This window comes from Pongo pygmaeus, chromosome 3, assembly GCF_028885625.2.
Source record: "Pongo pygmaeus isolate AG05252 chromosome 3, NHGRI_mPonPyg2-v2.0_pri, whole genome shotgun sequence".
Lineage (NCBI taxonomy): Eukaryota > Metazoa > Chordata > Mammalia > Primates > Hominidae > Pongo > Pongo pygmaeus.
This window is the reverse complement of record NC_072376.2, coordinates 35514394-35540604: the sequence shown is the minus strand read 5'-3', so window position 1 is coordinate 35540604 and position 26211 is coordinate 35514394. Positions and strand designations below refer to the sequence as shown.

Sequence of the window (26211 nt, the reverse complement as noted above, 5' to 3'; positions counted from 1 at the left end):
GATTGAGTGATGAAGCAAAATTAAAGTTTAGAACAAAAAGGGGAAAGTTTTGGCATCTTAACAGACATGAATTCTTTACTTTTGGTGATAAGGCTTTGAATGACCTATATACAATAGCTATTCTTTGTCTTCCCCGACCAATGTTGTTATTTCTAAACTGCTCCATCACCCCCTGGTGTTACTAAGACAGGATTATAGTTTGGAATCTTTTCCTCACAAGTTTTCTAAGGCTCCTATCCCTCCCCCACCAATTTCCTAATGAAACATTGTTCTTCTCTTAGTTGCAAGTGAATTTTATTGAAATAATAACATTTAAAAAATACACTTCCCCAAGTACGAAATTTGGTCTGACTCTTGTTGTTCTCAAGCAGAGTCGCTGGAATTGGTCATAACAGCTATTGATCTCTCCAATCAGTCTGTATTCCTTTGCACCTGCAGTCACACATGGAGATGTGATACTTCAAAACACTCGTGATGTTTTGAGTGCACAGTTCTCGTGGTTAGAAGAGAGCTTAAGAATTTTGAGTGGGCATTCCCTTTCCAAGGCCATTTTCAGAACTGGTGCTCACCTGCAGGCCCTGTGCTTCTGTCCACCTTAGCAGATTCTAGACCCTGTGGGAAACATGCACATGTGTTATTCTGTCAATTCTCCTTTTAGACAACATCATACAGCTATCCAGTGGCAGCTCTGATACTGATATGGAAAAGTCTTTTTTTTAATTAAAAAAAAATTAAAAAGAACATATAAATGCCCCCCTTAGTTGTTTTGGGCAAGCAGTCTCTTACCTCTTTTGAAAGCTTCAATGTTTTTAGAAGCAAGGCATGAAACATTTACTATCCCTTTACTTACTCACCCTCCTTAATCTCATTATGATGGTTTGCTAAGTGTTTCCTTTGAAGACTTCATCATGATATTCTGGAAGTTTCTGACGTAATGTATTTTAGGAACTTGCTAGGACTCCAAATTCTGTTTAAAATACTCGATTGTGGGGCCCCAAATCTGGTTTTAAAGGCGATCTCTTGGTTTTAGGGTGACTGATGTCAAATGTGTATCTCCATCCTGACCTCTTCCTGTACTCCACAGTCATATATTCAGCAGCCTACTTGACATGCCAACATGGGTGCCTAGTAACACCTCACACTTGAGACGTATCAAAATTCCCATTTCCACCCTCTCAACCAAACTTTCTCCCTTGTAATCTTCCTCATCTCAGCAAATAGAAGCCTCAGGTGCTTAGGCCATGAAGTGTGGAGTTATTCTTGAATCTTTTTCTTCTCACTTCATATCTAGTCCATCAGTTTGACTTTGAAAATGTGTTTAGATCCTGACCAATTCTCAACAACTCCACTGCTATCAGGATTATTTTAATCATCTCTCATGAGATCGGCTGTCATCATATTTTTCCTATACTTGTCAGAGCAGTTATTCAATACAAAGGGCAAATCATGTCAGTTCACTTTACGCTCCATGGATTCTGCATCTTATTTATTTATTTATTTATTTAGAGATGGAGTGTTGCTCTGTCATACAGGCTGGAGTGCAGTGGCGCAATTTCGGCTCACTGCAAACTCCGCCTCCCGGGTTCAAGCGATTCTCCTACCTCAGCCTCCGAAGTAGCTGGGACTATGGGCGTGTGCCACTACACACGGGCTAATTTTTTGTATTTTTAGTGGAGATCGGGTTTCACCGTGTTAGCCAGGATGGTCTCAATATCCTGACCTCGTGATTCACCTGCCTCGGCCTCTGAAAGTGCTGGGATTACAGGCGTGAGCCACCACGCCCGGCCGGTTTCTGCATCTTAGTGAGAGTAAAAAGTACTTGTGAGGTCCAAAAACCCCTGCATGATCTGGCCTTGGTCTTTCTGTCCTTATCTTTTTCTGTTCCCTTTCTCCTTTACTGTGGTTGGTTCACCTACTGGGGCCTTTTGTTCCTTGAATATACCAAATCTGCTGTTGTCTCAGCGCCTTGTTACATGTTCACCTTATCCTAGAATGCTCTTCCTCCAGCCCGCTCCTCAGCTGGACCTGCTTCTTTACTTCCTTTCCCTTCAGGCTTTCGGCTAACCATCCCCTTCTTCTGAGGCTTCTTAGGTATCCTGTACAAAATAATACTTCCTGGGCCCCTCATCTTGTGTTTATGTTACCCAATTGCACTTGCCACTGTGTAATGTATATTTAAGTTCTTATGGCCTTCCTCCTTTCACTAGAGTGTAAACTCCAAGAGAGTAAGGTCATGGTCAGTCTTGTTCACTGCTTCATTCCTGGTATTCAGAATAGGTTTGGGAACATAATAGGCTTAGTAGATATTTTTATGAGTGATTGGTTATCAATTTGAAGAACAACACTTATGTGCACTACTTCCTTGTCTGATATTGATCAGGAATTTCATTGAGGGAACTTTAGTCAAATCATATTAACATATCAGAAGTAAAGGTCCAGCTAAACTTTATTAGATAATGTTGTTGATGTTTTGCATGGCCCTTATGTAGTAATCTCTAGTATAACCAATCCCTTGTTATTAAGGAATATGCCTACTGCTAAACCCAGTAGTCCAGAGAATATTGTCTTGATTTTTCTTAAACCTCTTTTTTTTTTTTATTCTTATACTCTAAGCTGGCATTCCTGAAAACATCAAGACTAATCTGAGGTTTTAGGAGTTTACTATTGTTTTTTATTTACATTCTAGCATAATCACAAGAAAATGGCAATTTCAACACTTATTCTTTGCTTTCCCGACTCCCTTTCTTTTTGTCCAGCCTGGAATGCTATTCTTAGAGCCAAGCCATATGTAGGTCAGGAGGAATGGTGCTTAGCACAGTGCTAAGATCGAGATAGACACTCAATAGATATTTGTTATCGGTAAGAATAAGAAGTATCTTGGTTTGAAGAACAGGCAAAAGCTAGCACAGTGTCTAACTTTGCCCTAGACTCTTGTTCAATGGGAAATCACTATTTGGTTTGGAATATTGTGACTTGTCAAAGCATATTCCCCCGTATCTCGGGATGCTCACATTGCACGGCCAAAAACAGATGACACTTGTAATCTATTTTATTGTGTTTAGATTATCTGTTCTGTTGTTCCTTTCCATTGACGTGGCTAATTCAGAATAAACTGAATGCTACTGTTAATTCCTGTTCTTCTTCATGACTGTTTAACTTCCTATTAGTAACTGAGGCCCTCAGGAGCTAGATAATTCTTCTAGGCTATGTGTTGAGATGCAGCCAAAGTAAGCTTAATTCCAACAGATGCGATTGCCAGTTTTAAATTAATTCCTGAGAAACTGAAATATATGCTAGCAGTAATCTAAAAGCCATAGACACTTGGGCCCAACTCATTAAATTATGACCTACATTTCAAACACAGTGATTTATATGGGTTAGCACAAATAAAGAAACAAACAAAAACCATTATGTACCATTTACTTGGCAGGAATATCTTATGTGAAACTAATGATCACAAGTAATAACCAGGTTAAGTGGAAGTTCTGTTGCTGTAACTGAAAATGTAATAAATTATTGTAGTGCAATCTGGATCTGTTTATGTAGGTGGAAAAATGTAGAATAGCTGCTGCACATGGACATTGACTTAGCTACTTGAATATTTTAATGTCTTTTGGTTTATGATGTATAACAATGCAAGGGACATTTGATAAATATTTCATCCTGATATATTGCAACAAGCACCAAATCTTTTTTTTTCCTCTTTTTTTTTTTGAGACGAAGTTTCGCTCTTGTTGCCCAGGTGGAGTGCAGTGGCACGATCTGGGCTCACTGCAACCTCAGTGTCCCAGGTTCAAGCGATTCTCATGCCTCAGCCTCCCCAGTTGCTTAGATTACAGGCACCTGCCACCATGCCCAGCTAATTTTTTTGTGTGTATTTTTAGTATAGACCAGGTTTCACCATGTTGGCCAGGCTGGTCTTGAGCTCCTGACCTCAAATGTTCCTCCCCTCTTGGCCTCCCAGAGCGCTGGGATTATGGGTGTGGGACACACCACACCCAGCCATCAAGCACAAATTCCTGGAAGATTATGTAACACCTGCAATAAAGCACTATTGAATGAGTTTTTTAATAAACATTTTGACTTTGGTCATTAAAAACACAATCAACTGTTTTTATTAGTTTTGAAGGTGAACAAGAACAATGATAATTGAAAAAGTAAGACTCATTATGAAATAACTTTGGATTCATGTTTGAATATGAGTAAGTGTAATACTACGGAGACTTACTTCAATCCACAGTGAAGTCACTGGGCAGACCTGTCTGACAAGGATCTGATAAACTGTCCCATTTCCCAAACTGGACTCTGCTTTCTCTTCCTCCTTCATCCTGTGAAAGCTTTTACTACTTGTGATTCAGTATGTTTTGCTTTATTTCCTTTTGCTTTGATAACTACTTCTCCATATGTTCTGGTAGCCCAATTTCCAGCCTTATAGATATAGTTGTACCTCAAGGTTTGCCAATTTCTTCTCCTTTTACACTCTATGTTTATTCATTTCCATGGGTCTTCTCATGTACAGGTTACTGTTGTTCACATAGTGCTATGAGTCTGCCTGGATGCTCATGCCATGGCACTGAAAACCTGAGGTTGTTCTGTTAACTAATCGGGTTCTCCTTCTTCGCCTGGCCAATTTCTGATGCCACGTTACCTTTTATTCTGAGTAATTTGTTTTTCTTATCAACATCCATGATATATATACAACTAGTTTTTTTCACTCTCCTAAATGCCTTAATTCCTCATAAGTCATTTTGTTTCAATTTTCACAGTATTTTAAGTCTTCGTTGCCTGGTTCCTGATCTTCAGGCTTCCAGTATGGTCTACCTGTCATTGTTTGTATTATCATAATGTCTTTTTATTGCTAAAAATGCTGAAATGGTTTTCCTTTGCCTCTGTAATAAAGACAACATTCTTAAACAGGCAGTATGAATTCTCTGGTCGTATTTCCCATTTTTTCCGTGTGAGTTCAGAGTTATAAATGTATTCATTGATAAATTAATCCCTGAATGGATATTGGTTTTTCTGCCTTTGTTCTTCTGGTAACCTCTGCTCAGAATCCTATTCTCTTCCCTCTTCCAAATTCCAGTTTTGTCTTTTGAATTGCTCTTTGTCCTCAAGATCTACCACATATACCTCTTTTTTACCTCCATGGTTTCAAGAAAAGTTGTTCGAGAGTTAAAACATTTGATTCTCCTCATTTTAATGCTAACTTGCTATATGACCTTCAGCAAATCACTTATCTCAATTGACTCATATATTATTTGATACCATGTATATGACATTTATACTACTGTGTTCCATTATGTGTTCAAATCTTGCTTGACTTATAGGTTTAATTGCTCCTTGGGTACTAGATCGAATTCCTATGCCTGTAACACAGTGCATTGTTCATAATTGAAGGTCACTTAGCTTTTGTGGAAGGAGTAGGAGAACCAAATTTTAATTTGCCAGGTGAAATGCTATTGTTATTTACTGTGGTGAGAGCGGAATGGGAAAGTGACACTGAAGCAGGCATACTCTAGAGTAGGTTCCAAGTGATTGTTTGAAAATAGGATTTTCGGGGTCTTTGAGTAACTGACTTTCCACATACAATCTGTTAATTGTTGGGTAGCAATATCACATTCTTCTATTAAAAGAAAATCTAATCTCATGAGTGATCTAAAAGAGGGCTTCTCAAATATTAACAGAGATACAGAGCATCTGTAGTTCTTTTTAAAATGCAGCCTGTGATTCATCAGATCTGGAGTAGGGCCTGAGATTTTGCACTTCTAATAAACTCTTAGGTAAAGCCAATGGAACTGATTTCAGGACAACTCGATAGTGTTACTCCTTTTCCCTCAAAGAATTGACTCATTGGCCCTGTTTACAGTAGCATTTAGATTGTGGTTGTGGGAAAGAATCTGTCACTTATGTGTTGCAAAGAGCGTGGATTTCTTCTTGACATTTCTGTGTCTATGTAACCTATATATGGATTTACGTATTTTCTGCTGTCTTTATTTTCAGAGGAGAGAAATGACTGGATCAGCATACTATTAAATGCACTGAAATCACAATCCCTTACCTCGCAGTCTCAAGCTGTTGTTACACCTGAGAAATGGGGATATCTTGAACTGAGAGGCTATAAGGCAAAAATTTTTACTGTGTTAAGTGGAAACAGTGTGTGGCTTTGCAAAAACGAACAGGTGAGCTCTGTTATAGTCATTGCAAATTGCTGCTATTTTATTATAGTAACGACTATGTTTTGTTTGGAAGAATTATTAGTGATTTTACTTATAGAGTCTTGTTTTGGCATTGTGTACTCCACTAAATATACCAAAGAAATAGTGATTTTGTTGAATTTTCTTGGTGTCTCCACCAGCAAGAAAGTACCTCCATCAAACTTGAAACTGGACATCACCTTTTGTGGTATTGAGGAAGTAAAATTATTGAAAATAATTTTTGAAAAGTATTATTTAGTTGAAATAACCTTATACAATTACATGAGAGAACAATTAAGGACCAATGAACCCTTACAGCTGTTGATGAAATAGGACCAGTTCTGCACCCTGTGCTGCTTTTATTTTTTGTGATAGAAAATTATAGGGTAAGCACAGGTAACATATTTGCTTGAGTTTACAGAATATTATTGGCCTGTTTTATTTTGAGCAGTTGTATGTAAGGTATATATATATATATATATATATATATACACACACACACACACATCTACATAAGTACAAATTCAAGTGCACATACATACATACATCTAGCTATACACACATATCACATCTACATAAATAAAATCGATTAAAATTATTGGTTACTAAATTTGATTAATATCAAAGGACTCAATAGAGTATTTAAATGTTTTGATGAGTCTGATGGTAAACTAAAATTTTAACAAATCCTGTTAGCTTTGTTTGATTCTGTAGACTTTCTTTTTTCTAACATTCTTTGTTTTAAATATGTATATGTTTTTAATATGTATAATATATAATTCTTTACCCCTTTTTTTGGGAAGAACTCCTTTTAAAATCTTTCAGCCTAGAATATATTAGATGCTTAATAATTGTGGAATTGAACTGTGCACTTTGGATAGCTGATCTAAGATGAACTCATTTTATGATACATTATTATGGGTTATAGTAAGGTGGAATATAAATGCTGACTTTTTTTTATAACAAAAATAGGAATATCAAAACAAATAGTAGTTTCAGAACAATTAACTATAGGTATCCTCTGAACTTTAGTGTGAACTTACACATTAAATATTTTGGAGGAGAAGATGTCTTAGCCAATTAACAGTTGAAGGCATCATCAAGCACTCTCGGCTTATTAATAATGTGGGTAGTTAGCATATTCCTCAAGCATAGCTTAATAATGTATACAAATTGAATATGAACATTTCAGTCTACAAAATAAGATGATTGCAGCTTTTCTTATTGGAATGGAGGTTAAAAATGCATAATTTGCATGTATCAGTATGGAAGTTACTCTGCCAAATTAACTGAGGTATTCAGTTTATACTTGCATAGACCTGATAGCAAGACTTGATAGACTTGCATAGAGTTCAAATGATTAGTTTCATTGCTTACATTAAACTGTCTGAGTTTCTGTTATTCTCTAGGAATAAGATAGATATTTAAAAAGTTTTATTAACACTTTCTGATTAGTGAAAATGTACATGAAATTATTGCCTTAGTATTAGGAATTGAGTGTGAAAAGCATAATGAATACTATTTGCTGAGTACCAGGTAGAATGGTAATTAATTTGTAGACATTTCCTTTTAATCTTCACCACAAATATAGGAGGAAGACATGGTTGTCTATGTTTTGTAGATGAGGAAAATGAGGATTAAGTAATAGGTCTAGGAATTACAGTTTATAATGCAGAGTTGAGTTTAAAACCAGAACTGTATAACTCTAATTCTAGCTTCTTAACCACTCTACAAACTGCCTTTTTAAAGTCTAGGTTGAAGAGAAATTTTCTGACTTGTGAACTTTTAGAAATAGCCTAAGGATTCTTTCATTGAATAATTTAGTTGCCCAGGAGTTTCAGGGTATGCTTTCAATAAACATTGTATACCATGTCAGGCACACTAAAAATGATGGGTTTACTGAGAAGGACACAAGTCTTGTCTTCCAAGAGGAAAAGTCAAACAAGACCAGAATATATGATGGATGGTGAGGTCAGTGCAATAATAGGTTGTACAGGAGTTACAGAGAGGTGCAAAAAAAGGACATCTGATGAAGTCAGTGAATTAGAAGCATTTCCATGTACATGAGAAATGAGTATATTCTCCTTAAAAATTAAAGCATTAAGGCTGAACCCCTCTCCATCTTTTGATAAGTAAACATATTTTTATGCTTGTATGCAAGTTCTTCTCTATGCATTAACATACATATATACGTATATATACACACACACAAATACACACCTTTAAAATGTATACTATTGTTTGTGTATATGTATGTGTTTTTAAAATTGCATTATATCATATGGATTCAGGTCTTAAGGGACTTGGTCTTTAGTCAGTCTTAAAGAACGAGTTGGCTCAAAAATGAGCCGATAAGGAAGGCCGTCCACATTCAGGCTCTGGCATACCATTCCATTTTCATCTATTTTCACATCCTGGTATGTGTCTTTTTCCGCAGAGGAAAGTTGCCCATTGGTTTTCTCCCATGATGGAGCACATGTGAAAAACCTGGTAACATGCTGAGTAAAGGGTCTTCCTCCTCAATGCAGAGGGCTTTCTGCCAGTGTGGGCATCAACCTGTGTTTTAGGAAAAGCACTAAACAATAGTAAGATGATTTGATGCAACTTCGAAAAGTTTTGTACAAGCACACACACACACAGTAATCTTGTGTATCTTTTAAAGGTGATGAAAAAAATCTATTCATCATAAAAATGTAAGTGATGTTAGATTTGAACCTCTGTATCTTAATTTATGTTGGATTTAATTTAGTGACATGCAACAAGGCTTACTTTTATTTTAAAATGGGATTTATTGCCCACATAACTTAATAGCATGAATAGAATAAAAAATAATGAAATTGACCTACACTACCCTAACATAGGAACTATTTTGATTTTTCTTGCCTCTAATTTATACATAGTTTTAGTAATGTACTTTGGCAGTTACTCCACAGAGAGTAAACAGACAGTGGCTAGAGGTGGAAGGGTAGCTATTACAGCAAATGTTGAAGAGTTTTTTAAAGAGGAATCTCATTTATTGCAAAGAAGATTGGACTGGGAGGTTGCAGTTGTGGGTTTTTATTCTTGTTCTGCTATTAATTGGCTCTGGTAATTAAGTTAGTCTCTTTAGGTTTAAATGGCATTATGTGAATAAGGGAGATGGATTACTATCTCTTAGGCCATTACTTAAGTTGCATGTTAAAATTCCACATTTCTGAGCTCATTTCAGATTTGTTAATTCAGAATTTCTGGAAAGGAGTTGTAGAATCTGAATTCACAAAAAAGCACCCCAGGTGATTCTGTGATGGATGAGCCAAAAACACACATTGTAAAACACTGCTCTCAGTTGTTTTCTTCTTAAAGCCTAAAGATAGGTTTTAAGAAGAAGTGGAAAATAACTATGAAAATATTTGTAAAAACATTTGTTAGAGTAGAAAATGGCATAGTAAAAACTGACACTCAGATTCTTTACCTAATTACCGTGCTGCAAAACAGTGGGGTGCTAATATCACATAAATTAAATGTCATCCCTTAAATATTTAGCACCATTTCACAACTGTGTTCTGCCTTAATTTTTGCACATTTTCTTCCATTCCTTATCTCTGCTTATGTTTTGGATGCCTGCAATGTGTTATAATATGACAGTTTTTTCATATTATTATTTCAGCATTGTATAAAATGAGCTGTGTAATTGGGTTTGTATAGGTTACACTATAGTGACCATGTTCCTGGATTCATTCATCCACGTGACACATGTAGGGGGCATCTTCTCATTTCTGGGCACTGCTCTAGAAACTAGAGGTACAGTGGTAACCCACAAGATCTCTGCTTTCTGGGGCCTTCCTGATGGGGTAACACATAATGTCAAATAAATAAATTAGGTTTCTGGTAACCTTCTATATATAGCCTTGTCTTCCTTTCTGATGATGATGATTATTATCATTGGCAAGAATTCCTATGACCTGTTCCTCAAGAGTAGTTTACATTTAAAATGTTACAGCTATGTGATAGGAATTCAGTTACATTATAACCTTAAAAGTGTTAGATTTATCATTTTTATATTCCCAAATTGACAGTGTGAATATTTACTTTATTCACTTCTGTGTCCTTAGGCAATAAGCTAGCACTCAGTAAACATAGATAGGGTGAACTTGTTGAATTAATGATCATTTATAGCTGTTTTTGTTTTGACAGAAGAGTTTTTTTCCCTCCAATTCTCTTTAAATTTTTTTTTTTCTCAAATTTTCTCCTCATCTTCTTTGTCCATTTATTTATTGGGATCTTATGTCTTTCTTGCTAATTACTTTATGCTGTTTATATAAGAAAGACATGAATCTTCATATTTTCTACAATTTTTTCTGAACTATTTTGTTTGCTTTTCATTTGTCAGTTCCTTTTTGTTTTGTAGAAATTTTGTTTATGTACTAAAGTGTTTTTTAATCTGTTCAAAGCTGATAGAGCTTCCGTATTCTGGAACAAAAATTATTTTGGAAATTATTTATCTTTAAATGATAGGGGTATAGTGTGTAAGTCAGAATTTTTTAAAAGTTTAAATAAGGTAATCAAATATGGACATATATTTAAATATATGAATTATTAAATAACTGGTATTGCTAGTTGAAAGGAATTTCTGCAAGTGGACATGAGGAAGAGTTAAGACAATTGGCGTTGGTTTCCATTTGTTCTGTTGTCCTGACAACCAGTCTCCCTTCTTCTCTTGATACTTTTTTTTAATATCATGTTAATATTAATGAATTCATTACAACCAGATGTCTTGCTTGGTGGGTTTGGGTATCCATTTGATGATAATTGTGGCATTGAGGTTTTAACTACATAAACTCACTTGATTAAACATTCTCAAATCAGGGTATAACAAGCGACTCATCCTCCCTCATTCCCCCCCAACATAATGTTCCCTGGTGTTCTGGCATGGGAGTGAAACTCTAATAGAATTTAAATAGACCTCATAGGGCGATGGGTTGTGTGGCACAGAAAGGAGCAGCAGGATGGAGGTGGTGGCCTCAAATTCTCTGGGTTTTGTATCTGGCCAAACTCTGCATCTGGTGTTTCCCAGGAAAGCTGGTGCCAATGTCATACAATGCCACATCTGTTTTCAACAAATGTTTAAGCACCGAGTTCTTAAATTCCTGGCATGGAAACCTGGCATCCAGTAATTCCAAAAATAGGTTTGAGATTTCAGCAGATTTGGGGTTAACAAACCCTTCCTTATTTTTCTTTTTAGGAGTCAGTTTTGTATTTTCCTCTTTCACTTTGTAGTTTTAAAATGTAGTTTTCGCCAGGTTCTGTTGCTGCAAATTCATATGAATAACCCGTTTCAGTATCTTGGTAAATATTTACCATTAATTCTATCTGAATGTTTAATATGGAATCATTGGTATGAATACTTTCTGTAATTATTAAAAAATGGAAATATTTATATTGAAGATAAATTCTGCTTTTAGTACCCTAAAATGAAAGAATTAAGTGGATGTATCAGACCCTTAATTTATGTTGCTTTATTTACCCTTTATAATAATACCATGTAAGGTAGACCTGACTATTTTCATAAATAAGGAAACTGAGGTCTACATAAACTAAATAACTTGCCAGTGATCAAACAGCCAGTAAATGGCTCAGCTTCGATTCTCCCTAGGTCTGACCTGCAGTGCCCACATGGTCATTGTACCACCCTTGCAGTGGCCAGATCTGCTAAGCCAAGCATAGCCATTGTTATTTTAGTGGGATTCATGATTCTTGACATCCTACGTTCTATCACAGCAAATTAAATTTAAAATATTGCTTACTTCAGAATCTATTTTCAGCCTTCTACTTTCTATGATAGTATAACTCTACCCACTGAATTTTTGTGCTACTGTCTTTTTCAATCCAGTTTATAGCATTTTAAAGGTCGATAGTTTGGCTTATCCCTGGCTCATGCCTATTTTTCATAATAAGAATAAAGCTTGCAATCAGATTGTAGTTAATGGGCAATTTATTTTTAGTTTAGTTGAACATTTACCATTCACATTGTATTCTATTTTTTAAAAATTATGCCTGCTAGTTATTTTTGGACAGAACATTTTTTTTTTGTAATTAAGTTTTAAATAGATACTATGTTCAGTTGGCTTCAAATTCAAAAGGTATAAAATAAAAATAATGATAACAAGAGTTAGCTAGTCCTGTGTAGTACTTACTGCGTGCCAGGCATTCTTTTAAACATTTTTTTTTATTATTATTATACTTTAAGTTTTAGGGTACATGTGCACAAGGTGCAGGTTTGTTACATATGTATACATGTGCCATGTTGGTGTGCTGTACCCATTAACTCGTCATTTAGCATTAGGTATGTCTCCTAATGCTATCCCTCCCCCCTCCCCCCACCCCACAACAGTCCCCAGAGTCTGATGTTCCCCTTCCTGTGTCCATGTGTTCTCATTGTTCATTTCCCACCTATGAGTGAGAACATGCGGTGTTTGGTTTTTTGTCCTTGCGATAGTTTACTGAGAATGATGTTTTCCAGTTTCATCCATGTCCGTACAAAGGACATGAACTCATCATTTTTTATGGCTGCATAGTATTCCGTGGTGTATATGTGCCACATTTTCTTAATCCAGTCTATCGTTGTTGGACATTTGGGTTGGTTCCAAGTCTTTGCTATTGTGAATAGTGCCGCAATAAACATACGTGTGCATGTGTCTTTATAGCAGCATGATTTATAATCTTTTAAACATTTTTGTTCCATTAATTTAACCCTCACGAAAGTGATGCTATAGGTGCTACTGTTATCCCTATTTTGCAAATAAGTGAACAAGCAAGAGAGGAATACCTGAATAAGAAGACTGGTCTGGGTTTTGTCCTTTGGCCAGTCAAATGTCACAACTTTTGGAAGGCCTGTTAGGAACACAACTCTCTCTTGTGGGTTGGATTCGGTACCCCTACCACCAGCCTTTTTTTTTTTTTCTTCACCTACTGCATTTTTCTGTTATCTCATTTTTAGACCAAAAGCTTCCCCAAGGCAGATACCCAGTCTTATGCTTTTTTGCAGCCCAAGGACTATGCACAGTTTCTGGCACAACTAGGTACTTACTAAGCACTGCTTTGCTTTGCCAGGACTATTTTCCCATTAAAAAATGACTGTATCTGCTCTGCTTACTTCACAGAACTATTTAGGAAATCAAACGAGAGTTCATAGCTGTTTGTAAACTTCATAGCATGCACAAATAGATATTATACCAATTACAGAGTCCACTCTATATGCTTAATGAAGACAGATGCTTTTAACACCTCTGGACATTGACACAGGAGTTGGCACCCAGGACAAATAGGATCTCACCAATCCAATGTGTCATCCTGTTCTGGCCTGCTTATTTGAAATTGATAGTCTTAATTATTTCAAATGGTTTTTGGTTTTTGTATGTTCTGATTGCATGCATTCTACAGAAGCAGATAAAATGGAGTCTTTTTGGTTTTCGTTTGTAGAGACAGGGTCTCACTATGCTGCTCAGGCTGGTCTTGAACTCCTGGCCTCAAGCAATCCTCTCACCTTGGCCTCCCAAAGCGTTGGGATTAAGGTGTGAGCCACAGTGCCTGGTCAAGAGAGAAGTATTTATGTCTTGATAGTTACATATTGCATACTTACACTGTCTAAATTAGTTGCATAATGGTTCTGCTATCTAAATCAGTGTTTCTTGGCATTGACCACATATAAAAGCCATGAGGTTGTACTTTTGTTTTTGGAAATTAAAAATTCTTAGGTTCTGCCCCCAGATTCATGGAATCAGAGTCTCTGGGTGGGAGGGAGAGATCACCACAGGTAATTTTTATGAGTATCTAGGGATGAGATGTATTCTAAACATGTTCTAAATACTGTCTAAATACTGTGAAAATAATGACTTAATGTCCACAATTTTTTAATAGAAAATGCAGTTGTTTCATATATGATAGCTCTTAAGAGCACTGACATTTATTTTGTTACTCTTATGTATATTTTACAGTCAATTTATGCTGGTCAGTTCTGTAGATACTCGAGTTACTCAAAACCATATGGCCATGGCAAGCAGCTGATAAGTGGGTGGTGCGGTGGCTCACCCCTGCAATCCCAGCACTTTGGGAGGCCAAGGCAGGCAGATCACAAGGTCAGGAAATGGAGACCATCCTGGGCCAGCATGGTGAAACCCTGTCTCTACTAAAATACAAAAAAAGTTAGCTGGGCCTGGTGGTGCACACCTGTAGTCCCAGCTACTCGGGAGGCTGAGGCAGGGGAATTTCTTGAACCTGGGGGGCCGAGGTTGCAGTGAGCCGAGATCATGCCATTGCACTCTAGCCTGGGCGACAGAGCAAGACTGTCTCAAAAAAAAAAAAAAAGGTCATCTTTGCCTTGTTTGGGGGAAATTTGGGGTGTTAACCAGCTAGCACTCCCTTATTTTAACAGAAATTACAGCTTTACATGTGGACATTTTATGACTTGCTGTGGAGATGAGCAGCCATCTATTCATGCAGGAGCCTTGATGAGGCTCATCAGTTTCCATAAAAGGTTGTCATTCTTACCATCTGCTAGTATGATGGTCAGAGTATTATGTGTTCCCTTAGTAACATACAGGACTTGCAGGCCAGGCCCGCATCAGAGAATATAACCTGGAGTGATGTGATACACAGCTGTTGTCAAATGCCTCATTATGGAGAATTGTTTGAAGGACATGCAGTCCACGTATTTATTCTAGAGTTTATTTATTTATTCTAAAGTTTATTCCTGCATCAATGTGAGCCATCAAAAAGCTGTTTTAAAAATGCCTTATCTTGCTACTCCTACCTTACTTAATTTCCTCACTTGTGAAAGAGAGATTGAGTTCCCAATCACATGCATTGGAAGTTTATCCAACGGGTATGTGATCCAGCAGGAGCATAGCTGTGGATAATTGGAGAATTTAAAAAAAATTAATAATCAAGTATAACCCTGTGCCAATAGGCTGAAACTTATTAAAACGAGGCAGATTGGAAAAGCTTGATTTCCTTCCTTCCGTAGAGATCATGTTAAGTGCCATTTTTCATTCAGTGGGCTTACTATACAAAGTGGAAGTGTGGCACTCCCATTCTCATTATTTTACAGCACTCAGCATTTCTCTGCATCTTTTCTTTTATATCACTGATTTTCAGTTTCTGGCTAGTTTCTCCTAGTAAAGTGAGCCATTAGTTCTTTCATCAGAAAAAAAATTCAGTTGATGATTTGTTTTCTAAATGAGTCATTTCCTTATTCTAACTAAAAACTTTATTAAAAATGTAAGAGAGGCTTTCCCGCAATTTGCGTCTGGAAACTCTGGATACTGTTACAAGTTGGGGGGCATTTGTTATAGAATTATTTTTCTCCACTTTATAAGCTGGGAACACATTAGTACTAAATGACAAAAACCTGAAGAAGAGCTTAACTAGATGGAGATTTGTTTTAACAAATCTGGTGGTGTAGGCAGTTAAGAGTTGGTACTACCAGAGAACAGGGTTCTCCCTATTTTTGTCCTCACTTTGGCATCCTTAGAGCCTAAGAATTTGTCCTCAATCTTCACTTTTCTAGGATTGTGAAGTTCTAAAATGACTCTGTGCTTCTAGCAGTTACTTCCCCAGAAGGTGGAAAAATAAGGGCTGAAAGGCTTTCTTCTTCTAAGGCTTTTCAGCCCCTCTTCCTCCATCCTACCAGGAGTTGTTTAAATTTGATTGAAGGAAACTACAACACATGGCCACTTCTAAGTGTAGGGGAGAGGAGAATATACTTCTTTTACTTTTGGCGTATATAGCAGGAGAGACAAAGAGAAGAGGCAGATGAATGGCTTCTTTCACAGTCTCTAACAAGTGTCCTTACTGAAAATGGGCCGGTATTTTTTTTTTTTTTTGTATTTTGCCTTTAATATTGCTACTTTTCTTTAGTCATACTTTAGGAATTCAGAGCACATTTAGTCTGAATTTATTCAAATAGGTCATTTTTTGATGTACATATTGTTTTGTAAAGTGTGGAGATTATTTAATTTGATAAGTCACATTCTGAAATCCATGTGGGTAGATGATATATTGCAAACTTTAATGCTTTTAGAATGCAGAGTCTGTTGTAGCCTTTTGAACAATTTTGAATTTTCATGAGACAAGCTGAACATAGTAACTATAGATTTTGAACAAACGGCAGTTTTTATACCAAAGTAGCAGTAGAGGAGCTTTTTAGGAATCTGATTGAAGGGAGATGAAAGCAATAAAATATTGGAAATGAGGTAAAATTGTTTACCTCATAAGACAAGTAATGCTTTTGTTGGAGAGTGAATGAGGAGAAAAATAATGATAAACAGCAGAGGTAATCTAAGATAGTAAAACAAGGAAAGAGCAATCATATTGGGCTCCAGATCTTTTCTACCACATACAACTAGCTGAATTTTCCATGTAACTTTCTTCCTTTGTGCCTCAGTTTTCCCATCTTTTTACATAACTAGTAATGATGCTAACCTCCTAGTATCATTTCCACCTAGGAAACTGCTTGACATATATCAAGAGGTAGTTAATATTTAGCTTCCTTTAATGAATGGATAAAGGTGAATATTGTGCCTACTTTCAGAAGCGAAGCATGTCTAGTTCAGTGTCGGTGGCCTAGTCAATGTTTCTTTCACATGGAAGAAACCCGTACGCTATCAATACTCCGACTGTCAAGCTTAAGTTGGCCCAGTGCTATTATGTATTGAGAGTGGCTACCTAAAGTGAGACTGACTTTGTTGTAAAATTTGGTAGAATTTATTGGAATTTAGAAAATGTAATTATACTTTCAAAATCTTTTTTTTGTTTCTTTATAGTTTTTTATGTTTTTCTCCAAACTAGGATTTTAAGAGTGGACTTGGTATTACCATAATTCCTATGAATGTAGCAAATGTAAAGCAAGTGGACCGAACTGTGAAACAATCTTTTGAAATAATCACTCCCTATAGGAGTTTCAGGTAAGCTATTTTTAAACATTTTGTGTTCGTACTACTATAGGAAAGCTTGGGTGATCCACCTTTATGTTGTTCGTGGTGATTTTTCTCTTGTAGGCCATTTAAAATTATCTTCCTACTTTTCCATATTGTCTAATTTGTTAGCCGCTATATAAAAACACCTTGTAAAAGTGACCTCAATAATCACAAAACATGCAAAAATATTTATTTCATGAAATTTGAGTAATTTCTTAATACTTATTTTTATTACTAGGCATGGTGTATGTTATTTTTTTTTGAAAATATATGATAAATTCCTTCTCATTTAGAAGGAATAAAATAAAAACATATTACATTGTCTTTAAGTTGTATTGCTATTTATCTTCTTTTAGCCTGATCAAATACAATCCCTCATTTAAAGTCAATTCCTAATTACATTTGTTCCATATGATTTCCTCCAGGGCTTAAAATGATATTAAATTTAATGAATCTCATAGCACCTATTGATCCAAATATTTTAGCATTTTTTTATATATCTGGTATTATGGTATTCTACTAATTGCATCATTATGACAATGAAACAGATAAAGTATTAATATGGTTTAATAAACTAAAATGACTCTATAGTTTTAGTATACAGAATAGGCATAAGTCAACATCTTTTGAGTTCAACTATACTAATTTGTTTGTTATAAATAATCACATCACATGGTAGTGGGTAAGTCAGAGGCAATTGTTCTAGGCCTTTAAAGGACTAACAATTAGGAATTTGAAATATACTATCAATTGTAGTTACTCATTTTGCCTGTTAAAATATATCCATTGCCTCAAATTTTGAGAAAAAAATGATTGCATAAAATTAACAAGCTTTATTTTTACATTTGCAGATTCTAGCCAAAACTAAAAATATAGATATTAATATATTGGCTGTGACAAATTTCTAGTAGAACCAGAAACCACTAAGAGTGATGGAATCCTAAAGAGCTTCAAAAAGTATAATTCATGTAGGCCATTTATTTTTAAGGATTATTTAGAATATGTTAGCTGTGATTTTCATTATATTTCAAAGCATTTTCCTCTTTACAACAGAAAATTTTAATATGAATCAGTTTTGTGGGTCATTGACCGAGTATGTAGCACTGTAGTACATTCCTTTGCACATTGCAGGGGCTCAGTAAATATTTCTTGAAGGAATGAACAGCTGTTTAATGTTTTTATTCATTCACTCGAGTTCCCAGTAAACATTAAGATTCAGAATAAATCAGAACGTGGCTAAAAATGTGTTAGAAAACTGTTAGAATAGTAACCACTTAAAACTTTTTTGATTTCCCAGTTTCTTAGAACCATCTGGGCATTCTTCTAATTAAAAAAAAAAAAAGAATCTATTCTTAAATCTGAAAAAAAAGTCACATTTCTGGTGGGTGTTTTTGATAACATAGTTTCAGACTATCATGGCATACTTGCTTGGCAAAATATTCCAGTAGCCCTGAAACTCTGCCAATAATCTCTTATTGATGATTACATAACCATTGCTTAGGAAACGTAGCCTCTTGTTTAGGCTTGTGACCTAACAAGGCAAATTTTATGTTTTCTTTAGAAAATGTGTATGTTAATTTTGGTTTAAGATGCGTAAACAAAGACATAAGCAATGTGGAAAATTAAAAGGAAAAAACACGATTAAGTTAAGTTAAATGATTTTTAACAGAAAAGACAACCCAGAACTGCCTAGCAGCCATATTTTTCAGCTGTTGTTTAATTTGTGAGTGAAATGAATATGCAAACTGAACATACTGCTTAATTGGCCTTTACAAGGGAGATCGATAACACAGAAACGTTAATTGTTTCAGCTTTACAGCCGAGACTGAAAAAGAGAAACAAGACTGGATTGAAGCTGTGCAGCAATCAATAGCAGAAACTCTCTCTGATTATGAAGTAGCTGAGAAGATTTGGTTCAATGAATCCAACAGGAGCTGTGCAGATTGTAAAGCCCCAGATCCTGACTGGGCATCCATCAATCTCTGTGTTGTCATCTGTAAGAAGTGTGCAGGTAATTAGTGACAAGTTATGCTCATCACTGCTTTGTGGCAGATTGGCTTGAATGCTCTTCATTGTTGTATATTATATATCCTAGCTAATGGTTGTGAAAAGTAAAACCAGAGAAAGCTTATTACATTTAAATCAAATTCAGAAATGAGTCTAAACTTCTCTTATGTATGACTTAGATATAAAAATGGATTTTTAAGCATGTAATCATATTTTGTGCCTACTGGTCCATGTATAGATTTTAAAAAGACAGTGTTGAAAATTCTAGATTTTAGGTGAGTATGTTTTAGTATGGATCCTGAACAAGCTTGCATCTTTAACTTGAAGATTTGTCCACCTTTCCCCAGTCATTTTTGGTAAGACATATTTTTCACCTCAGTGTTGTTTTGAGCACTAAACTTCATATGCCAGATCTGGTATCTCTTATAATAAGAATTTTTATAAAGAAGCATTTCACAAGACTATTGATGTTTATGAATATAAACCAGTACAATGACTGGTTTTCTTCTTGCGACCTCACACTTGACAACCTGACATCTCAGTGTATTTGAGAGCTCAGACAGTTGCCCAAGTGAGTGGAAGGAAGTGGACCCCAGCTTAGGTGTGTGGTCATGGAAGTTTTGGAGAAAGTTAACCATAGTCTAAACTTCAGTTCTCCTGGACTACCTGTGTCCCACCACCTTCTCCACCACTGTATGTACACACGCACACACACACACACACACACACAAATGAGAGAGAGAGAAAGAGAATTCAACTCGAGTACTAGGCACTGTGCTGCTGTGGGGAATTAAAAACGTGTATAAGACATGACATTTCCTCCACAATAATGAGACGAATTTTGGACTAGAATGCAGTGAGTAGTGCAGTTACAGGAGTTGCTTCAAATCCTGAACGCTTTTCTAGAGCACTATTCAGCTGCATTTCTCATCAAACTAAGATAGATTTCCTCACCAGCTAATTAATAATATCAATCACAACAAAAAATGCCAGTGAATCACCTTCTACTTTGTATTTTATCCCATCCTTTTCTTCTCTCCAGTTTCATTGGAAGAGATGGCCTTTGTGCTGTTCACAGCTGTTTTTTTCTAGCTTTGCTTCCTTTCTTTCCTCCCTCCTTAGGATACCAGTTCATCATTTATTCACTCTCTTATGTAAGTATTCAGCCATGGTTTCTTTTGTTTCATTGTATAGACTTGCACAAGTTTGTCTCATTACCACCATCAGGATTTCTAAAAGTTATCCATTTCCTTCTATGTGTCATTCTCTGTCCCCTTTTTTTTTCATAGAAAAGATATTATGAAAAGTTGTAGTGTGCATAGGTTTTTTTCATTCCTTTAACTTCTTAAGTTTTCTTCAGCATTCTGTAATCAGCTACCTTTTAACTGCTAATCAGCTACCTTTTCTCTCAACTGCGGTACAAATCTTTTCACCACATTTACCAACGTATTTTACCTCTCAGTTTCGGTGTGGTCACTTACTATCTTTATTATTGTCTCTTTATTTGAGTCTCTCAACAACATGTCTTTCTATGACATCCATCCTCTCTCAGCTTCCAAGATACCAATCTCTCTTTGTGTTCTTATTACCAGTCTTTTTTTTTTCCAGTATTTTTTTTCCATGTATTTCCATGCTTGTGAAATACATGTGTTCCCTTGGGTTACATTCTCACTTCTCTTTTACTGTGTTGCTCCTGAGTGATATTATTTATCACTTTAATTCCACACTCATTTTTAAGCAAATGATTCTCATGCTGTTGGACACCAAACTCTTACGATTATATGTCTACTAGAATCTCTACTTAGATTTGCCAAATACACCTCAAATGTAACATGTCAAAAATGGAGCCATCATTGTTCCCCTCAGCCCATTTCATAAAACTGCACATTTTCATATATTCTCAATCTTGGTCAAAAGCAATACTGTCTATGCTGCACTCTCAAAGCCTAGAATTTGAGACACCTTCTTGACCCTTCCTCTTTCCTTCAAACCCACCAAGTCTCATTCATTTTATTTTATCCATCTCTCTCAATCTGTCTGCTCCATTTTGTTTTCCTGCTGCCTCAACTCAGAATCTGTCATGCCTAGGTTACTGCAGCAGTCCCTTTCATCTCTTCTACAGGCTTTTAAGTTTTTACCTTCTGGGTACTGTATTGCCTGTAGGTAGTCATTATAAATGCAAACCTATGCAGATTTCTTCCAAGGGAATTTAGGGCTTTGTGCTTTGAATAGTTTCTACCTAAAAAAAAAAAAAAGACAAGAACCTCTTACCTATTGTAGGGAAAGGAATGAACATTCATTGTTCATTAGACAAAGGGCCCTTAAGATCAAGGATAGTGGACTGTACACTTTTTTTCCTTCTCAGCTTTGAAATAATCTGACATAGCCTGGTTGCTCAGTAATGACCGAATGATGATTTATACAGCACAATTGAATTGACAGTAATAAAATTCTGGGCTCTTACTCTCTTCCAGACATATTTGCTGAATAAAGTATTCATGTCAGATTTTTAAGTACACACTTATTAGACATGTAACTAGTTTTACAATAGTCAAGTTTTTGTAACAGTAAGGAAATATTATCTGCATTTACATACATGGGGTTTTAGCAAGCTTTACAAAAGGTTTTCAGTGGCCTATTTCTAGCTGATTACCAAATGAGGAAATATTTATACATGTGTCTGTACATATGCACTCATGCACATATATATATATTTTTAAGTGTAGTTCTTTTTTTTTTTTTTGAGACAGAGTCTCACTCTGTCGCCCAGGCTGGAGTGCAGTGGCAAGATCTGGGCTCACTGCAAGCTCCGCCTCCTGGGTTCACGCCATTCTCCTGCCTCAGCCCCCCGAGTAGCTGGGACTACAGGCGCCTGCCACTATGCCTGGCTAATTTTTTGTATTTTTAGTAGAGATGGGGTTTCACCGTGTTAGCCAGGGTGTTCTGATCTCCTGACCTCATGATCCACCCACCTCGGCCTCCCAAAGTGCGGGATTACAGGCGTCAGTCACCAAGCCCGGCCAAGTAGTTTTTTGTTTTTTTTTTTTTTTCAATGCAGATGCTGATGATGATTGCTGCTGTTTTTATTGTAGCCAGCTGTGATTTGTCTAATTCTCACCACTACTGTTAGTGCTCTTGTCATCTTGTCATTGAGGAAAGCAGGTATTGACGTGTTTTAAGTTGAGAAGATACGCAATGAACATGCACAGACATATGCACTTTTTTTCAAAACATGGTAAAATAAATTTACATACAAATAAAATAGAAATGCAATTGTGTTTTACTCTAGGACAGCATAGATCTTTAGGACCAAAAGATTCCAAGGTTAGAAGTCTAAAAATGGATGCTAGCATTTGGAGCAATGAACTCATCGAGGTGAGTCCTATTTAACCTGAATGGGGGTTGTGGTAGGGGTTCAGTTTGCAGAGAATGGGAGGAGGTTTGCCGTGGGGTAGGGTGGCAGGAATTTTTCTCAGGGCTGTTTGATAAAGTTCTCACCACATTATGAAAATGGCTTATAGCCTTTTTGATAGTAGTAACTCTTTTGAGAATGCTTCCTAAATGAGATAGTTATTTTAAAAGTAAAAGTACAGAAGATCCTTAATAAGTACTTAGCAAGTTTTGCCAGCTTATTTTTTTTTTAATGCTAGAACTGTATGTGTGTGTGTGTGTGTGTTTTAAACCCAACATGGGTAAAATAATAGGAGAGTGAATGAAAACATTTGGAAAAATTTACTATTCTTTACCTTGGCCATACTCTGTCATTAACTGTGATAGAGGCTACTTTGCTGTGTCCTGTCTGCATTTTCAGCTCTTGTTCCACCACCAAGCACTTTAGACAGCATTAGCCCACCTACTCGGCCATTTAAAGTGAATCTGTCTCAGTTTGAGTGTCAACGAATGAAAATACTTTTCTACAATTTGTGTTGTTTGCAATTCTTTCCAAGCTAATTTTTTTCCATTATTTAAAGTGACTAGGCTGTATTAAAAACTGATCATAGTATCTGCTTTCATACTTCCTTTTTCTGGAATAGTTGAGTCTTTCATGTGTTTTCCTGTATTTTATACTAAGTTATGCTTTAATTTGTAATATAATTCAGTTTCCTGCAGATTCAAATAAATTTTATGAACTGATATATTATGGGTTTTTTTTGACAATTCAGCTTTTTATTGTCATTGGAAACAAAAGAGCAAATGACTTTTGGGCTGGTAATCTTCAAAAGGATGAAGAATTACATATGGACTCACCAGTAGAAAAGAGAAAAAACTTTATTACTCAGAAATATAAAGAAGGAAAATTCAGAAAAACCTTTTTGGCATCTCTCACCAAAGAAGAATTAAATAAGGTATTCAGTTAAACATAACAGCAGACATGGATTTTAATGTCTTTTTAGTGATTTGCCAAGGTTCTTGAGAAAAAGTAAAAAATCTTATACTATCTGACAAAATTATTAATTTTATTTTATTTCCTTTTGTGAGATTATTTCAGTGGTTTCCCCCTTGTTTCACTTAAGGATTCGTTGTCAAAAGAGCATAAATTCTTCCCCCATAATTGAAGTTTCCCGCTAACTCATGTTGCCACAATCTGAGGATTTGGAAGCAAATGGGGATCCAGTAAAGTGAAGTCTGAGGACTGATATAATGTGGGAAGAAAGGATGAGAAGAGATGTAGAGGCAGCTTATTATTTCAAGGCAAAAGAAAAAAAAAAGATTCTAGCAGTTCCTATTGTTTGTACAAAGATGATATATAACATAAGTCAATAATTTTTTTATTGCCTCTTTCTCACTGTTCTTCCTCCTTCCTATCCTCAGCCCCTGAGGGGAAGATCCTGAATTTGCTTTGCACTCATCTTTCGATTTCCCATAGCACTTAATAATTCAAATATTCTGCAGCTCCTGATTAGATTGGAAAATATATATTAACATTCACATGAAAAACGCTTAATGGTTACTTCATTATTGTATTGAAATATTTTGATTCTCTGCGCATCAGCCATTATCATAGTATGTAAGCATAAAAATGTCTTCCAAAGCAAGTATGATGGATTAGGTTTAGAAGGAACATCATAGCAACCAAACAATGAATTGAGACCTGGAGGTCTTGGGTTGAAATTTAAATTCACAGAAACCAGGCCTTTTGTGCCTATTGCCTAATTCATGGCATAATTATTATTAGCCGCCTTAGGATAAAAGGAATACAGACTTTATCCCATACATGAATTGTTAGACTTTCACTCATTTTAATAGCTAGAGTCTTATTTTCTTTCCTTAAGATGTATATTTTCTTTTAATGACCAGGCTCTGTGTGCTGCTGTAGTGAAACCGGATGTTCTAGAAACAATGGCTTTGCTGTTCAGTGGAGCAGATGTCATGTGTGCCACTGGAGACCCCGTGCATAGCACCCCCTATCTGCTAGCCAAGAAGGCTGGGCAAAGTCTGCAAATGGAATTTCTCTACCATAACAAATTCTCAGGTTCGTCACTGTCTCTTCATTAACCTGGTCTCTTCCGATATATCCATAAAAGGACTGAAGCATAAATCTGTTTATTTTTCAAATAAGAGAAACCATCAGAATGAAGAAAAATGTAATTACCAAAAAGATGGAGATGCCTAAGACTATTTTTTATATCATTTCAATAAAAAGTTTAGGAAGTCAATCTTTTATATTCCCTTAATCTTATAAATGGAAGATTAAAATAGCTAATCCCACATAATCATTTCCACCAACATTAAATCCGATTTTCATATATGAATAATAAACATGACTTAAGTGCTTATTTGCAAATTTTATGCAAAGTAAAATAAATATCCCTCTATAATTATTCTTTGGTAAATTTGAAGTAGTTTTTCTTCTAGCTCAAAACTCATGTACATATTATAAACAAAAGGAAAATTGTTTACATTTTAGATTTCTTGTGCCTTATTTCTTTAATTTTTCTAGATTTCCCTCAACATGATATTCATTCCGAGGGTGTATTAAGTCAAGAGTCTTCCCAGTCCACATTCCTTTGTGACTTTTTGTATCAAGCTCCTGCTGCTGCTTCTAAAATCTCTTCGGAGAAAAAACTGCTTGAAGGTATTTTTTCTATTCCTTTTAGTTATTATCGGATAAAAACTTTATTCCATTATCAAAACAATTAGGTTTAGATTTTGTTTTTTTTTTTTGAGATGTTAGATTTGATCTCCAAGTAGAGATTTTTTGAGGATTTATAAACGCTTCTGGGTACAAGTATTATTTCATGTACTGCAGCAGGGATTTACCATTGGGTTGGAATGCTGAGTGAATTCTCAACAGAATTCACTTATGTCTACCTTAAGGCTAACCAATTCTGTTTCAAGTTATAAAAGTTATTCCGAAAAAAAAAAAAAGTGAAACTCAGCCCCTTTCCTTAGGGATGGACACCCCAACTGGCTCACCAGATAATGTAGATAAATGTGAACACATAGGAAGAAATTCAAGTTTTTAGTACATATTCAATTGGAGTACTAAGTAATATCAAATAGTTCAGTTTTTTTTTTTTTTCTGATGAAAAGTGTGTGTGTGTGTGTGTGCGTGTGTGTTTAAGTAAAATAAAACTTAAGCTTGGTTTCAAAAAATGATGGGAATCTGATTTAACAACATATTATAGGTTTGGGGAATTATCTGAGTAGAGTCACAATGGGGCATTTATTCATTTATCCTTCCAACTCCTTGTGTCAAACCGATGCTAGGTATTGGGAATTTAAAAATGACTAAGACACAGTCCTTATGCTCATGTATATACATTGGAACAAGTCTGAGAAATATAGGCAGGAAAATATAATGCAGTCTGCCTTACTGTAACAAACAGTGTAAGAGAGATTAAGCTGTACATGCCAATTGATGGTGGCCATTGATCGGCTCGGGAGCCTAGCATTAATTCACTAGGTGGTATAATTCAGCTATATTACTCAATCAAAAGAACGATAGGATGACAAACTCACTGTAGAGTGTTAATCCTCATGTATGTGATTTGAAGTTCTTATTTCAATATAAAAGCTTTATTTTCAAATATATAATATAATATATCCTAAAGCAG

General features: G+C 35.8%; 1 protein-coding gene across 9 annotated transcripts in view; it reads left to right on the top strand.

Annotated features, from left to right (window-relative positions):
* ARAP2 (ArfGAP with RhoGAP domain, ankyrin repeat and PH domain 2) overlaps positions 1–26211 on the top strand; it is a 247505-nt gene that overhangs the window by 60701 nt on the left and 160593 nt on the right. For all 9 annotated transcript variants that reach the window (XR_010126032.1, XM_054484483.2, XM_054484485.2 and 6 more), the window contains 7 exons: positions 6001–6179; positions 17019–17134; positions 18958–19157; positions 22443–22528; positions 23317–23499; positions 24452–24626; positions 25095–25229. Coding sequence is in view for 8 of the 9 variants with exons in the window: in XM_054484483.2 (XP_054340458.1) it covers positions 6001–6179; positions 17019–17134; positions 18958–19157; positions 22443–22528; positions 23317–23499; positions 24452–24626; positions 25095–25229 (1074 nt within the window). In the remaining variant the exon portion in view is untranslated. The remainder of the gene's footprint in view (positions 1–6000; positions 6180–17018; positions 17135–18957; positions 19158–22442; positions 22529–23316; positions 23500–24451; positions 24627–25094; positions 25230–26211) is intronic.